Source organism: Pleurodeles waltl, chromosome 11, assembly GCF_031143425.1.
Source record: "Pleurodeles waltl isolate 20211129_DDA chromosome 11, aPleWal1.hap1.20221129, whole genome shotgun sequence".
NCBI lineage: Eukaryota > Metazoa > Chordata > Amphibia > Caudata > Salamandridae > Pleurodeles > Pleurodeles waltl.
In genome coordinates, this window is record NC_090450.1 from 738129454 (window position 1) to 738147770 (window position 18317).

The following is an 18317-nucleotide window of genomic DNA, read 5'->3' on the forward strand; positions in this document are numbered from 1 at the left end:
GCTCATGGAAGATACTGAGAACCCCAGTGACACCACAGGGTTTTCATTGATAACCCAACCCCTCCCACCACCCTCCTTTCCATGACCCATCACCATCCCAGTCTCCACAACAAACCCTACCTTCATAGACATCAATCAATCAAGGATTTGTGAAGTGCGGCTAATCACCCATAGGGTCTCAAGGCGCCACCACAAGCCTGCTATGCAGTGCCAGTCATCCAACTTTGCATGCCACACTAGTACTTACTAGAGATTAACCATAGCCAAGCAACATTCCCTGATTCCCTCCAGTGACAAGGACTTGCAGTGGGAACAACCAAACTAAACAGTGCCGGTAAGTCCTCATACCTCCGTTGTCTCACTGGTGCACCCAGAGACACTATATTTTAATTTTATTACCAGCCTAGCAATAACACTGATGGCCTGGAAAAGAAAGCCTTAGTGTCCTGTTTCTGAATGACTTATTTTTTTTGTCAACGCTGTGCAGTGGTCAAGACAGTCAAGCTGAAGCAGACTCGTTTCAAAAAATTCCCATGCTTCTCTTACCTAGATATCATGGAAGTAATAAAAAGGCTTAGTGAGTTTAAGCTGGACTTCTATATTACAGTTCTCTCGGGCTTCCAACAGTGCTCACCAACAAGCTACAAATACTGCCGCCAGACCAGTTTGCCAGAATGTTCCAGACTTTTCTCTAGCTGGACAACATTAAAAATGACTTGAAATAACTCTCTTGTCTGCTGGTGGTATACAGGATTATTTGTGCTCAACAGGGCTCATGCAGTTGCAGTGTAAAAGGTGAATCTGTAACAACAAATTTACAATCTACCAAGGAGTAACCACTGTGCTTTATTTACTAAGCCATATCAACAAAGAACACTTTGTGTGCAGAAATTGTCAACCCTTTTTTAATGTCCACCTTGAATCTTAGTTGGCCCATTTCCACCCCTCCCCCAGTTGCTGCACAGAACTTACGCTGCCACTAAACCTCAGTACCAAGGATATTGGTAGGCTTTGAAATGGCTAACGTAGAGATGCCTAACACGTTCTTTGGGTCAGAACATGAAAGGAGAGGAAGGAAATAAGCCAGAAGAGGAGGATGCACCCTCAGAATATGATAGGCTTCAGAAGGTTCTAAGACTGCATAACCTTTCCATCACCAGTGGCACAAAAGCTCCACAGTGTTAAACACATTTTGATACTAGTACTGCATCCACTTTGAAAATACTGCAAATTCATCCAGTCCAAGATAAGAAAAAATCACCTCATACTTATACCTCTCCTTCAGAAAGCTTTTGCTACCTTACCGGAAAATTACATAAGACCACTAAAAGAAAGAAGGACTCCACCTACCACTCAGTGTAAAATAAAGACTGCTCACGTAGGCACATGGTAGATCTAGGAACACTAAAAATTGGATGCTGAATGAAAGTTCAAGATGGTTTCCTTACAATATATAATGTCCCAATACAAGACAGGTAGGGGTTGTAGGACTAGGATAGAAATGAATAATGTACATTTTACATCCTCATACTTCTAAAGTGCAAGAAAGAACTGTGCTTACAAACCACAAATTCCAAGGGTTTCACCAAATGTCTGGTGATAGTTGTGCCCACTTCAGGACTCATTAAACACACCTACAGAAATGCCCACTGCCTATAAGGTTGCACACAAGTAATTATTGCAGAATTAACTTGATAGAACACCCTGTATATAAGGCCTGGAACACAGTTGTGTGGTTCATCGCTAGTCAGTCTAACTTTGTGTGTGATATGTTCACTTTTTTTTTTAACGCACATGCTAGATGCACTGTAGGATTTTGGATTCTCTGCAGCTGGTTCAAAGACAAAGTTTGAAGATCATGTGAAATAATATTGCAACTCTCAGTACTGGCAATGATGCAACTCAAAATATCCACACAAATACTGTTTGGGGCGGATTGGAAGCACTTTTCTAATTATTTGAAGTTGAAAGAAGCAAAATGACTTGACAGCTTTGATATGAGGAAGCATAGCTATATAAGAATTCAAGTAGATAGCAAGAGATTTAACCTTGACTAACAGAAGACGAGCCATGCCTATGGACGTGGGCGGCACGGACTATTTATTACATGTGTCTGTATCTTTGCCCACAATTAAAAGTTCAGTTTTATTTGCATTGACCCAAAGAAAATTATGTGATGTCCAGCGCTGAACATTGACAAAAAGTTAAGTTAGTTGCTGAGTGAGGCACCAGATGGTCCAGGTATATGATTATCTGAATGTCATTAGCGTGTGAGATGCCTGAGCAGTCAAAAGGCTTGATAGGGTAAATCAGAGGGCAGATTCAAATGTTAAACATTATAGGGGAAAGGAAGGAACCCTAAACAAACCTCACAAATCTCTGTCCAGTGAAACTAAATGAAAGTGCTACCATCTGCCACGTTGAGAGCAATTTCCTAAAATGTTTCCTCAAGACCTGCTTCTGCCAGATAACTTAGAATGTTGTGATCCCCAGTATCAAACACTGCACCTCAATCAAGCAAAAGGAAGTCGCCAGATCCACCAAAGATCTTACCTCAATAAAGACAAATGCAAGTGGTGACTCTGCCCCTCTGCAAATTATTTTTTTTTTTTTTAAATCCAGTTGACCGGAAGCCAGAAAGATTGAGTCTTCAAGGATATAAGGCATTCCTTAGATAAAAAGCATGAGGGGCAGATTGATGACCTCAATGAGTGTGAGCACCACCACCAAGGATCAAGTCTCTAGAATTGCAATTGGCCAGAGCTCTTCAGGAGGCCCAGATTTAACCTTCGTTAGCATATTTTTGCAGGTTTAAAAAAAGGCAGAGTGACAGGCGTCAAAGAAATAACAGAACATGTGTTATCAATTGAAGGAGCAGAGAATTCTTGATTCCTGCATATTTCCTCTGGTCCTAGATATATTTACTTAGTATTGCTCAAGCGTTCTTATAGTCATGTAAGTAATTATCCCTATGGTTCACTATCTGAGGTGCTCATAAGGCACACATAGGTCTATGCCACACACATCACACACCTAAGCCTTTAAGTCTTTGCTGATGCAACTGGAGAGTAAAGATACAGTACCTCAACAAAAAGATCCTAAACCTAACAGAGTTACCTCAGAGTTGCACATGTTTCACACCTGCAGTTGATTGTGTTGTACTTTGAAATAATTCTCAGGGAAGATCTTTAAGTAGCACCACTCCCATAAGATGAAGAGGTTCCTAAATTGGTGTTGAGGAGCAAGTTGTTACTCACGCACCCATTTCATCATCTTGCACATCGTTGCACACCTACTACATCTAGCACTCAAAAGCCACAGGTTTCACTTCATCAGAGTATACTCAGCCTCTCTGGCTCCTTACTGAATGGCAGATGGTAGGACAAATTTGGATTTGATGCCCAATAGATACACAAATCCCACCAATAATGCAACACGTGAGGCTTTAGGAACATGAGGTGGTGCTCCTTGTAACTGTTGGCACCCCCATTTGAATCCAGGATAAATATGATCATTGAAAATTGCTTTTCTCAAGATGATTACATCAATAAGTGAGCCTCAAGATTCTCAGTGGATAAAGCTTACGATTTTCCATCAAAATAAGGTTGTTCATAGATTGCACCCATTCTTACTACCCACGGCGTGTGCTAGGATCCAGTTTGAACCAGACCATATTACTGCAAGATTCTTTTTGAAGATGAATAATACCTGCACACGTTCAATGCTAGTCAGACACAAAAATACCACGTAAGACAAAAGGCAGCAGTTTGGCACAAATAGTTTGCACCTTTCTCCTATTGCATTAACGGCAAGGCCTTTTCCTTGTTCTTGCAGGAAATCGGGTGATAGGAATGCTTTAGGCACACTCCATTAGCAGAAAGGCAGTGAAGGTGACCTAGATAGGAAAGCACGCCACCAATACATTTGTAAAACACTACTTCCTGGAGCTGGGTGCCAGACAGGAGACATGAATGGGCATGAATTGGTGAAAAACGCACTTGGGTATTGTTTCCTCCTCAAACTTTCTGACCTAATTGTGTTACTTCATGCTCCATGCATGGTCTATCAATATATTATACTTTTGGTGCAACAGAAAACATAGCTATAACTGTGCCTTTTCGGCTATTGCTTGGCTATAGATTCACATGCACCCAATTGAGCTTGCTATGAAAGTGGAAGAGGAAAGACAGTTTGAACTGATTGTGCAGTGGCTTGACACAAATCTAAAGGTGGTGTTAATATGAAACGTATTGTGGGCCGACCCTGTAACAGAGAGGGTCTGATAACAGATACTTCCTTTAGTTGGTGACAGGAAGATTCTTTCACACCTTTTGAACACGTGCCAATACCAAGCGTTACACAACCATATTATTTATACAATTTGAATCTGTAACATTTGGACTTGCAGAATTGTTACAGGCGTAATGATTGGTGTGTTTCTGTGATGGTTATTGTGGAGTCATCACTGTTCCCAAGTAGTTGGTTTAGGGGCCATCCTGCTTCTTTTGTAGTTAGTGGACAAAACGTTTTTTCTGTGGTGGGTGGAGAGGGGCATTTCCTAATTTCTGGTGGTATCCATATACATATAATAATGTAACCTTCTCTTTCATTTTCAGAAAGATCATGCTGAATGACTTGCTGAGGTTTGATGTGAAAGACTGTTCTTGGTGCAGGTACGGAGATATTACTAGATTCCTGAAGAAGGGTATCCTTTGGTTTGTTCTAGGCATCAGTATGCTTGACCCATGTCCATAGTTATAGTATGTAAGTAAATATATTTATTTAAGAGGTTTCTCAATTAAAAACTACATTTAAGATCTTTATGACCCAAAAGCTTACCTCAATAACATTTTAAAAACGACGTGATTAAAATCTAAAGTGTATATGACTGTGCAACTTTGTTAACACGGAACACAAATCCATAGAAAATGCAGACTAAAATATAATTTGGAAATGCCTAAAAAGAGGTAGTGTAAATGGCGTAATTGGTTCTTTTTTCCTAGAACACAATATTGAATGACTTGGTAGAGCCTCCAAGCTTGCAATTATTTTAAAGTAAAACTCTATGGGTTGCCTGCAGTTTACAAGCTCTAGCTCCAAGTGTGATAGTAGTGGTTCTCAAGCGCACAATATGCTCAGAATATAAATAATTGGAACTAGATCAAGACAGTACTCTTTTGAGAAAAGAGAAAAAAAAACGTATATCAGTTATAAGAAATACATATTATTTACATGTTAGAAATGATATACGAGAGCTCAAACATCCATTCATCTATAGGATTTCTGATCTATTCCAAACCTTAAGATATTACAAGTACGGAGCTGACTACAGAAGTCCATCAGTGCAGGACAGTGCAGTGGGCGCAACATTGATTTTAGATGCCAGTAATTCAACCCCTCCTTGAGTGAGCGTAATAATTAGTGTGTAATCCGTTTTTTCCGGCTGATGCTAGAAGGTCCTATTTTGAAATCTTTTCACATCTGAAGCAGGAGCTATGTGCCAAATCTCTCTTCTATGAAGTAGTACATACTCTATCTTTGTAAATAAAGCTCATTGCTTTTTGAACTATGTATCACTCTAGGTTTGCAGTAAAAAAACAAAACCAGGACAGACTCCACCCCCACCCGCCCCCCCCAAACCTGCATCCCCCCCGAGGCTTGAGGAAACACACTTAGTCTGATGTTCAGCGCAGACTAGAAAATTAGACCGCTTTATCAACGAATTCAAGTTGTTTACATCACAGTTTATTACACTTCAAACAGAAAGATTAAAGTGTAGTTATACGTCAGTAAGGTAGACATATTTTTAATTTTGGCTGATCTTAACATGCTTAAAAAAACTGAGGTTACAACGGAGTTCTACGTAAGTTTGCTAATAATTTCAAATGTTTTCAAAACAAAAAAGCACTAAAATGTACCAGTTATATATAAACCACATAAGTATAACTTGTAGGGCTATAGATTTCATGTCATTAGTGATGTATTATGTACGATACCCAATATTTAATTTATTCCTAGTTTTATATTCTATTCCTAATTTATAATTATTATTTAGTGGTCTAATTACCAAGGAGCAGTGCTTTAGTTTTTCTGATGTTTACGCTTTGCTAAAGCTAATCAAAGTAGTGCCATTATAAGCAGCTGTCTATGAAGCCAACTTTGTGTTGGGGCGATTGATGCCATTCATCTGCATATAAAGTAAGTCTTGTTCATGGTTTTCCAGAGCTTGATTGCATCGTAGACATACAGTAGCAAGAGGGTGGGCGTTGGGAACAATCCTTGGATCCTCCATATTAGTTTTGAATGTCACAGTCTTGTTTCCCCCATTTCTAGTCTTAAATTGCTACGTGTACTATCACATATCAGTTCACTCCCTGTGATGAGCTGTTGTCTTTCCTGGTTAAAGCTTTGTGCATAGTAAGATCCTGTCGAACAAGATTGAATAAAGCCTCATGTCACTGTCTTTTTCAGAGCCAACACATTTTTCTGTTACAATCTTCAGTCTTTCCCTGCATGCGACTAAAGACTAACTCATTAATCACCATCTGCCAGAAGACCATATTATCTTTTATACCCACAGTTTACAGTCACTGTAGAGTATATTGAATACTTTGCAGATTTTCATGAGCGTCTTATAGTTGATATTGCTACACAAAAATCATTAACTACTGTACTATGTGAGAGAAAGAACTTTTAGTGTTCTTCAAACTGGCCACTTAATTCATGATGACTCTTAAACTTCGTCAATTTACAACCTGAGCTTCATAACATATGGTATCCTAATAGCACCAATGATTTCTTTACAAGTATTTTGTGAACTAGCCAAAGTTTTTTTATATTCCGTGCTGCCTTCATCCTGCCTTTAAAATCTTTTTTCCATCGAGAGAACCTCAATCCATCAAGTTTTCACAAGTTCTTACAGAGTTCATAAAAACTTCCAGATCAGAACAAATCTCTTGATACAGAGCATGTTTTTAAGTTCAGAAGTAAGCTCTTACTATTCATATGGTAAGGACTGTGTGATCTTTCACTTGTGAGGCTCTCTACGTTCTAGACCACAGTGGTCCTTTTTAAAGAACAATGCATTACTTGTTTAGAAAAGTGCATTGCAATGAACACACGCACCACACATAATAATAGTATCGGACACAGGTTCCCTGTAAAATTAGTACATACTTTTGGAAAAAATCAGGAAGTGGAAACCTTTACGGTGAAGTATGCAACATATTTGTAGTTCTATCTTCACTAGTAAGCACAAGACAATAAGTGAACCACTTTAGGTTTCAATCTCTGATAACTTGGGGCAGTTTTATCTGCTTCCTTGCATCCATGTTTTCTGGTTTCTTGGAGGCTGAAGTTCTGGTATCTTGCAGACAGGCCCTTATACTTATTTCCATAGTGAGTCCTTGTTTTTTGTGAATATACAAGATTAATGGTTGTTTCCATGCCTTGGTCATGCTCTTTCTGCTTTTCAATGCAGTTGGCTTTCATGTTCTTGTTTTATGATCCGCATATAGTGTTTTCTTAAACTTCTGTTTTCAAGTTTAAACATTGGAGGAAGTCAGCAGTGGCAGCTGCTTTGAAGTTGCATTTTTCTCAGTATATCAGAATGTCACATGTTCCATATAGTGAGTGAGTCAATTGGAAAAATGGTGTCATGTTTAGTATTCCGGTTTTCAAAGATAAAGTAATAGATAGGAGTGCAGCCCACAGCTGGATGGCGATTAGAGTATGGAATAGTTAGTGAATGGCTTATCAAAGTTACCAAAATTAAAAAAAATTGAACTTAGGAAGCGCGACATTTCAAAAATGTGGATATTTTTGCTACATGATATTGCCAAAAACTTGAACCACCAGGCCTCTTTAGCGTTTTCATTTCCATTGGGCTGCCACACTGTAGACTCTACTTAAGTTCCAACTCTGTTTTTGCTTCTATGTTCAAAATATGGTTACAGTCTTTTAAATTCATTGTGATCAATTGAAATATAAATACCTCTTAACGCAGCTATCAACAAGTCACTTTTATATCATTTTTGTCTTACCGAAACAGCCTATTGAACATAAATGTTTTTAGTGATAATTGTCTTTCATAATTTGTCTTACACAAATTAAACATTTTCCTGTGCAATTTATGTAAATGTTTCATTGTCATGGTAGAATCAACCTTTCCATATTGCCAGTTATCCCTCACATACACAACAGTGCTCCTCCATTCTGCCTGTGCTCCCTGTGCATTCTCAATGTCCCCTCATAAGAAGTGAATTATTTGCTAATGTCACTCACCCAACCTCTGCCACCACCACAAAGCTAAGCACATGCAATCTAGGGAGTGCAGACTTCACAGTGGGCACCTCACTTTTGCTGCCATCATCTCCTTTGGACTTCAACACCAAACCTCCTGACCGGAACACTTTTACACTTTTCAAGCAGGCATCCACATAACTTTAGGGAAAACTTGCCATATGTTCAGTTTCCCAGCATTCAGAGGAATTGCATGAACAAAAATGACTATTTTGAGAATGCTGCAATGTTAATACAGAAACTCATTAAAAGAGGGTGCCCATAAAAATTGGTAAAAGCAGCATCTAAAAGAGCTTGGTTTACCCCAGGAGAAACACTCCTCATTCCTACAACATGGAAAGACAATACTCATATGACATGCGTTATCACCTATAATCCGAAAGCCAGAAAAGACAAAAATATGATTGAAAAAAAACTGGAAAAGTTTATCTAATCTTGCTAAGCCTAAACCAGTGTTTTCACTCAAGAGAGGGCCTAACCTACAAGACAAACTAGTGAGAGCAGCCTGGTCAGGAGAAAGAAAGGACTTCATGAGATGCTACAATGGCCACCAGTGAAAGGACATTTTAAGTGCAATAATTGTATTGCTTGTCAGTTCACCAGAGAAACTAAACCTTTCACACTTAATGGGAAGGTACATCATTAGACCTGGTTCTCCAACTGAAACACGAGCAATGTAATTTACTGTGTACAACATCCATGTGAGTTAACCTACATAGGGCAAACCACCTAACTCATAAAATCGTGGGAATTACAACACAGATCGAGGATTAAAAGTTGGGTGATGGATGCCCCTGTGGTTGACCATTATAAATCTTTAAACCATTGTATGGATGAGATATTCTGGTCAGTCCAATTTGTAGCGCAAAATGATGACATTATTTTGGCGTTATCTGGACAGAAGCCAAATTGATAGAAAAGCTTGGCACAGTACCACATGGTTTGAATGACCTGGATTCAATTAGTAGTTACTTTGAAATTGGTCTGTTATTCGACATACAGGGACAATACTGGCTCATCTTTCTGTCTTATCATTAGCATGGAACCTCCGAATGAGCACCCTCATTCACAGAGAACCGACCGAAGGCGAACGCATTGGCAGACTGTCCCGCCAAAGAGCACTTAACTGGACCCGGAGACATTGGCATCTGAGCGAAGAGCAATCCTGGAATCGCTCACGGGGGACTTGGCGAAATCTGACAGGGAATGAGAGAGCTGGGCCTCAATGGCACCGAATCCATGGGGGCCAGGAGAGAGGGGGATGAGGAACCCAGTGGAGGACATGCATCTAGACTGCCATACTTCAAGATCTCAAATTATCCCTTTGGACTACACTGGCGGACCCGGCTCCCCTAGCGGGGTTGTTAGAAATGTTGTTGTGGTTTACGTTGTTTAGTTCTGTGGCAGGGTGCACTACTCTAGCACACAGCCATGCATATCCAACAGGAAGGAACACGGCCTCCACCCTCAAGTGCCTCATAGGGGGTGAGGGAGGATGAGGGCGGGCGGTTGTCCATCGGTCTGCAACATTGTGCCTATCCCACCTAAGCAATGCTTAAGGTAGTCACACTTAATGTTAAAGGGCTGAACAACCCAACCAAGCGTAGGGCGGTTCTCTCCTACCTGGAAAACATGGGGCCGACATGTGTCTCTTTCAGGAGACTCATTTACTTACTGGAGACCATCACAGACTGAGATTGAGCCCTTTCCCCATACAGTACGTTTCTTCATGAGAGGCCAAGATGGCAGGGGTGGCACTCCTCGTCTCGCATTCCTTCTGTGGGAGGGTGGGAGACAACATTGCAGACATACTGGGACAGCTGCTGGCATATAGGATTCTCCTAGGGGACTTCTAGGTTATAGTGGCATCCATTTATGTGCCTAATGAGAAGCAGGAGGGGTTCCTATGCCGCACGCTATCTGAGGTCACGACCGCGCAGGACAGACAGGTGCTTATAGGAGGCGTCTTTAACATTGTTTTTAACAATTACTGGGACAGTTCAGCCTCTAGATATAGCGGGCGGGAGCTATATCGCAGGTTGGACTGGGGAGGCTCAAAGAGTTGGATCTCAAAGATCTATGGAGAGGCAGGCACCCTTCAACCAGAGACTACACCTGCTACTCCCATGCACACAAAACCTACTTCCGCATTGACCTCTTCCTGGGCACAAGGGACATCCAACAGATACTGAAAGATATAGAGATTGAGCCCTGCTCGCTGTCGGATCATGCAGCTGTCTCCCTGACCATCCCTCCCCAGCCCCGGGCCTACCAACCTTGACTGCTTAGGACTACTCTGTTGCTGAGGACCGAAGTGGTGACTCAGATACAGAAAGCCATCTCCAGCTTCTTAGAAATAAACACCACGGCAAACACGCCTATCTCCTTTCTGTGGGAAACACTGAAGGCAGTCATTAGAGGCATATTTATCAGAATATCAGCAACAGACAGTAAGATCTGCCGGGAGAAGAGGGACCAACTACAGAGGAAGGTGACAGAACTTCAGAGGATACACAAGAGAACCGGGGCCCGAGAGTCTGGAGACCACTTGCGAGTCTAGATATTGACAGGACGGAATGCGCAACGCTCCGACTGCGCCATTCCTTCTGCGCCATTCCTTCTGCATGGAGGAGGGGAACAAGTGTGGCTGCCTCCTGGCTAATAGGCTTCGAGCCCAGGGGTAATCAATGATGGTGGAGGCAAACAAGGACCAAGATGGGTCCAAGGTGGTCAGTGACACAGATAGCAGTGGAATTCCGAGAGTTTTATCAGGACCTGTGTCTCCCTCCCACACACACCCCCACCCCCAAGAATCTAGCCTGACCGCCTCTAGTCAGTACCTCAACCAAGCCCATACAACTCAACTCTTGGAGGCGGAGGCGGCTCCTGCACGAGACGGTGGACACGATGGCCCAGCAGTACCCATTTCACTGGCAGCCGCACTCCATACCATACTTGGGCATACAGATTGCAAGGACCATCTAGAGTGTCGAAAAAGCCCTGGCCCAATGGAGACTCCTTCCAGTCTCATGGATAGGCAGAATAGCAGCCATAAAGATATCAGGACTACCCAGGGCCTTGTTCCTCTTTCAGGCGCTTCCGGCAGATCCCGTTCCCAGCTCCCTTCAAGCGATACAGAGCGAAGTCAACCACTTTATATGGGCTGGGGGGAAACTTAGAATGGCTTGACAGCTAGCTTACCAACCCCTGATTAAGTGGGGCCTGGGGATCCCAGATCTTCAGCAATACTACAGGGCGACCCACCTTCAGTACCTGGTCGAGTGGTCCCAACCAGAGTCAGATAAACGATGGCTTCATGGACCGGGCAATTGCGGGGAACCCCCTCTGGAAGATCCCTTTTCTCCTGCATTGTCATAGACCCTGGGGACTATACTCCTCCCCCTTCACTAGAGCAGCTATGAAGGCATGGGATTAAGCAGTACGCGCTAGAGGGCTGACATCTTTCCCCTTTCCTACGACGCCCATAGTGGGGAACCCGACGTCACGCCGGGTTTGGACCAAGGTCCTTTCCGTTCCTGGACCTCCCCAACATGCCGATCCAGCAGACATTTGTTCGATGAAGAAGGTCTACTACCCTTTGAAAGATGGTAGGTCACCCACTCCCTACCATAGACTAAGAGAATGCTCTACCTCCAGATTTGTCACTGAGTGATGAACCCCTCGACGTGGGAAAGGGCGACTGACGAAGACAACAAACAAACATATAATCTCAGACCTCTATGACATACTACAAAAAGCACCCCTGCAATCCAGAATCACAAGCCAGGCAAGAAGGGAGGCAAAACTAGGTAGACCCTTAACACCCATGGAGTGGGAGCCGATCTACTATGGGGCACGCCACACAGCACACAGAACTGCCAGCACAGAGCCTGCAATGAAGATAGCCACCTCCTGGTACCTCACCCCGGCTCCACAAGTGTGAAGGCTCGCTCTCACCTCTGTGCTGGAGGGGATGTGGGGATCTGGGCACATTGACCCATCTTTTATGGGACTGCCCAAAGCTCGCCTCTTACTGGAACGGCATTGTGGATGATATCAACCGCCATATGCACACTCAGCTCCCGAGATTCCCGGTTTACATCGTACTGGGTCTTCCAACTCCTCTGACGCTCCCACTCAAGTCTTTGAGGGGGCTCCAGATTAATTTAGCCTTAGGTGCGGCCCTACAGAACATTCTGGCACACTGGGGTTCCCCACATTGGCTATGGCTGACCTTGGGGTTGGAAAAGCTTATACTTACCCTTACAGCGCAGGGGCAAGCATATAGAGAGCTATGGAGAGCCATTCTGACTCTCCTCTCTGGAGAGTTCAAAGAACTGATCTGCCCTAAATATCTACGACTACTATGCCTTCTTGAGGACGCACAATAGTGGGAGGCTATATTAACTGCCCTGTATACATTTCTCATAGCGTGTGCACCCTTGTCTCTTTTCCTTTGTTGAAACTCAATGAAGAAATTTGAACATTAACTGCCTCTCCACACGGAAAGGCCTGGCTACACATCTTTTCTTCTCTGGAAGCGCTTTCCTTTTTACACAGTGTCATGTCTTTGCTTCCCTTGAGCTTTCTGACCCTCTTACACATTGTTTAACCATTGTAGTGGCTCACTTAGTTGGTCATTTTGACATTGGCGGTCAAAATCGCCTACTGCCGCTGTGACAGCCGGCAAAATACCGTCACTGCGGCTACCATCTGTCCTCCATATTATGATGACTGCCAGACGTCCGCCACAAGAAGGGCGGAAATCCGGCAGTGATCATGCTGGTGGACGGTGGTAAGCTGGCGTTGCTACCACCAGTACAGCCAAGCCAATAGAACGCCACCAGCCATATCATGACCTGTGATACGGCCTGGCGGTGTTCTGCTGGTGGTAGCAGCGCCCCTTTCCGTTCTCTGATGGAAGACCTCCTCGACAAAGGTAAGTCGGGCTTCCAACAGGGATGGGGTGGGGGGTGTTGTGTGTGTGTGTGTGTGTGTGATTGTGTGCATGAATGTGTGAGTGAGTTTGTGAATGCGTCTGTGTAGGAAGTTGGCTCTGTATGCACTATTTCAAAGTAAGGAATAGTATGCACAGAGTCCAAGGGTTCCCCTTAGAGGTAAGATAGTGGCAAAAAGAGATAATACTAATGCTCTATTTTGTGGTAGTGTGGTCGAGCAGTAGGCTTATCAAAGGAGTAGTGTTAAGCATTTGTTGTACATACACACAGGCAATAAATGAGGAACACACACTCTGAGACAATTCCAGGCCAATAGGTTTTGTTATAGAAAAATATATTTTCTTAGTTTATTTTAAGAACCACAGGTTCAAATTCTACATGTAATATCTCATTTGAAAGGTATTGCAGGTAAGTACTTTAGGAACTTTGAATAATTACAGTAGCATATATACTTTTTACATAAAACACATTTAGCTGTTTTAAAAGTAGACACTTAGTGCAATTTTCACAGTTCCTGGGGGAGGTAAAGTAATGTTAGTTTTTGCAGGTAAGTAAACCACCTACGGGGTTGAGATTGGGGTCCAAGGTAGCCCACCGTTGGGGGTTTAGAGCAGCCCAAAGTCACCACACCAGCAGCTCAGGGCCGGTCAGGTGCAGAGTTCAAAGTGGTGCCCAAAACGCATAGGCTTCGATGGAGAGAAGGGGGTGCCCTGGTTCCAGTCTGCCAGCAGGTAAGTACCCGCGTCTTCGGAGGGCAGACCAGGGGGGTTTTGTAGGGCACCGGGAGGGACACAAGCTCACACAAAAAGTACACCCTCAGCGGCACTGGGGCGGCCGGGTGCAGTGTGCAAACACGCGTTGGGTTTCCAATGTAAATCAATGGAAGACCAAGGGGTCTCTTCAGCGATGCAGGAAGGCAAGGGGGGGGCTCCTCGGGGTAGCCACCACATGGGCAAGGGAGGGGGCCTCCTGGGGGTCACTCCTGCATTGAAGTTCCGATCCTTCAGGTGCTGGGGGCTGCGGGTGCAGGGTCTTTTCCAGCCGTCGGGATTTTAGAGTCAGGCAGTCGCGGTCAGGGGAGCCTGGGGATTCCCTCTTCAGGCGTCGCTGTGGGGGCTCAGGGGGGACAACTTTGGTTACTCACAGTCTCGGAGTCGCCGGAGGGTCCTCCCTGAGGTGTTGGTTCTCCACCAGTCGAGTCGGGGTCGCCGGGTGCAGTGTTGCAAGTCTCACGCTTCTTGCGGGGATTGCAGGGGTCTTTAAATCTGCTCCTCTGAAACAAAGTTGCAGTCTTTTTGGAACAGGGCCGCTGTCCTCGGGAGTTTCTTGTTCCTCTTGAAGCAGGGCAGTCCTCTGAGGATTCAGAGGTCGCTGGTCCTGGAGAAAGCGTAGCTGGAGCAGGTTTCTTTAGAAGGCAGGAGACAGGCCGGTAGGACTGGGGCCAAAGCAGTTGGTGTCTTCTTTCTTCTTCTGCAGGGGTTTTCAGCTCCGCAGTCTTCTTCTTCGGTAAGTTGCAGGAATCTAAATTCTTAGGTTCAGGGGAGCCCTTAAATACTAAATTTAAGGGCGTGTTTATGTCTGGGGGGTTAGTAGCCAATGGCTGCTAGCCCTGAGGGTGGGTACACCCTCTCTGTGCCTCCTCCCAAGGGGAGGGGGTCACAATCCTATCCCTATTGGGGGAATCCTCCATCTGCAAGATGGAGGATTTCTAAAAGTTAGAGTTACTTCAGCTCAGGACACCTTAGAGGCTGTCCTGACTGGCCAGTGACTCCTCCTTGTTATTCTCATTATTTTCTCTGGCCTTGCCGCCAAAAGTGGGGCCGTGGCCGGAGGGGGCGGGCAACTCCACTAGCTGGAGTGCCCTGCGGTGCTGGAATAAAGGGGGTGAGCCTTTGAGGCTCACCGCCAGGTGTTACACCTGCTGCCTGGGGGAGATGTTAGCATCTCCACCCAGTGCAGGCTTTGTTACTGGCCTCAGAGTGACAAAGGCACTCTCCCCATGGGGCTAGCAACATGTCTCGAGTGTGGCAGGCTGCTAGAACCAGTCAGCCTACACAGGTAGTTGGTTAAGGTTTCAGGGGGCACCTCTAAGGTGCCCTCTGGGGGTGTATTTTACAATAAAATGTACACTGGCATCAGTGTGCATTTATTGTGCTGAGAAGTTTGATACCAAACTTCCCAGTTTTCAGTGTAGCCATTATGGTGCTGTGGAGTTCGTGTTTGACAGACTCCCAGACCATATACTCTTATGGCTACCCTGCACTTACAATGTCTAAGGTTTTGCTTAGACACTGTAGGGGCACAGTGCTCATGCACTGGTGCCCTCACCTATGGTATAGTGCACCCTGCCTTAGGGCTGTAAGGCCTGCTAGAGGGGTGACTTATCTATACTGCATAGGCAGTGTGAGGTTGGCATGGCACCCTGAGGGGAGTGCCATGTCGACTTACTCGTTTTGTTCTCACCAGCACACACAAGCTGGCAAGCAGTGTGTCTGTGCAGAGTGAGGGGTCCCCAGGGTGGCATAAGCTATGCTGCAGTCCTTAGAGACCTTCCCTGGCATCAGGGCCCTTGGTACCAGGGGTACCAGTTACAAGGGACTTACCTGGATGCCAGGGTGTGCCAATTGTGTAAAACAAAAGTACAGGTTAGGGAAAGAACACTGGTGCTGGGGCCTGGTTAGCAGGCCTCAGCACACTTTCAATTCAAAACATAGCATCAGCAAAGGCAAAAAGTCAGGGGGTAACCATGCCAAGGAGGCATTTCCTTACAGTCTGTGTGTGTTGTGTTTGCGTGGTTGTATGCGTGTGAGTGAATGCGTGTAATAATGGTGAAGTGAGTGCGTGTCTGCATGTCAGTGTAATTGTGTGTAAGAATGTGTGCGAGCATGTCTGGAAGTATGCATGTATTAATGCGTATATGCCAGTGTGAGTGATTGGGTGTATGCGTGGTGTGTGTCTGCAGGTGTATGTGATGATCGGAGGGGGTGTATTTAAATGTCTGGGTTGGGGGTTAGTGTGTGTTTGGTGGGTGGGGGGTTTGGATGGAGGGGGGTGGTGGTGTGAGGTTCAGAGGGGGTGGGGCGAGTGTGAGGATCGGAGGGGGTTGGGGGCTGTCAGGTGAGTGTTGGGGGGGGGGGGAGAGCCGCCTACCGGTGACAGGGAAGAAATTCCCTGTCAGCGGTATGGCCTACCGCCATTGTTTTCGTGGCGTTGCTAACACCACAAAAACCTTGGTGGTAGGCAGGCTCATAATGCTGCCGGCAGTACTGTACCGGCCGCCAGGCTGGAAATGGACATCTCCGGCCCAGCGGCTGATACCACCATGGCAGTAGGAGTGGAGAAGTGACAGGTCGCCACATTAACACTCACCGCCGGGGTCATAATGACTCCCTTATTGTGCAGCGGCCAAGGCTGCCCTTTATGTTCCTTTACTCTTGTTGGCCTATGCTCCTCTTGTCCCTCTCCCTCTTTTCTATAATATTACTACCACTAGTCCTCTCTTCTAGCTTTATACTCAAACATTTACTTCAGCTGCACCAGTTCCCTTTATTGTGACAGGCTTCAGCTTGCTCAGGATGCAATCGCATGTAATTCCACTTTCACATGATTTCCATTGCTGAAGGGTTGCAAAGCTGCCACCTGGCAATCCTGTACAGAGATTCTCCTCTCTGCTAATGGATTTTGTTTCTACCTATTTGAAAGTCGGTGTTAGGCCCATACCATTTAATTCCCTAAAGCCGTGTTTCCTTGTCTTTTTGGTGCCTGTCATATTTCATGGGTGATACATTCCACATTGCTTTTGTGACCCTCAGTGTTGATTTGGGAGAGCTCTTGCTCATCCGTCAGACACATTATAATAGACCTGTGAGCAGGTGCGATCTTTTTATAGTAAGTGAAAAGAAGCGTATGTTTACAGAAAACTCACTTGTTGAACATTAATACTGTGTATGATTTTGAGATTCATAGCAGGTGTTGAGAAAAAAATCTGTTTCTTATTACACTGCACAGGGCCTTTACTACAGGGAGCCCTCCAGCACCCAGATACCACCATTCAGCGGTTGTCTACGGGAGCAGCATGTTTGTATTTGGTAAGTCAGAGAGACCCTGAGAACTATGTTTGTTGACTCCAGTTATGATTGTGTTCTCTACTTCTCTATCATTGTCTTACTGAACTCCAAAGTACATGGATTTGTCTGCCATTCTTATTTCAAGACTGAAACACACCAATTACAACATGTGGTTTTCCTCAAAACGTTGTCATTTGTAGGTGTCTCCCTCCAGACAGCACAATCTGTCTAGTTTGAAAAGACCTGTTGTGAGATCACCAGAAATGTACAGGGGCCTACAGCCTGCCCATTGCTTACCATTGTCTGGCTTTGTTGTCACTCTCATTTGCTTGCTTATTTGATGGTTTTCATTGTCCGTCTTGTATTTATCCCTTCCATGGAGCATAGCTTTTTTGCCATCCTTTTGACTGGAGGACTTGTATCATTCTACTGCCCACTTTTAGGGGACTTCGATTCTTTTTGGTTAATTACTCCACAAGAGCACATTTGGTTTCCAGCTCTCTCCTTTATGTAGGGCCACCTCTCCCCAAATTACACGACTGCCAGCATTAGTTGCATCATCTTTGTTTTTCATTTGTGATTTTTATTTTTTATTTTTATTTTTAACAATGCTGCACAACGTGGGGTAAAAAGCAAGATTATTTTTCCCAAACACTGTTCAGCATCACCAAAAGGCGCTGGCAAAGCCAATAGGTTCCAAAGGCGAGGCCTGTCGGCTTTGCCAGTGCTTGTTAAAATACATAGAAACAAATTAATTGTTAGAAATTATTGTCATTTGTGCTTGACTGTACCTGTGACAACACCTAAAGGTTCCTGAATAGTTTTAATACCTAAAAGTTAATATGCTCTTAATGTATCCAAATGTTTTTATTATGACTGTTTATCAGTACATTTTCTTAGCCGTTTATGATTTCAACTAATTCCTATTGAAGACTCTGGAAAGGTGGTGGTACATTTTATTGGATCAATCTAGTAATACATCAATGTATGG

General features: G+C 44.3%; 1 protein-coding gene across 1 annotated transcript in view; it reads left to right on the forward strand.

The window, feature by feature from the left end:
* LZTR1 (leucine zipper like post translational regulator 1) overlaps positions 1–18317 on the forward strand; it is a 198798-nt gene that overhangs the window by 14537 nt on the left and 165944 nt on the right. Inside the window, exons 3-4 of the mRNA XM_069214442.1 lie at positions 4617–4673; positions 17268–17347. Of these exons, the coding sequence (XP_069070543.1) occupies positions 4617–4673; positions 17268–17347 (137 nt within the window). The remainder of the gene's footprint in view (positions 1–4616; positions 4674–17267; positions 17348–18317) is intronic.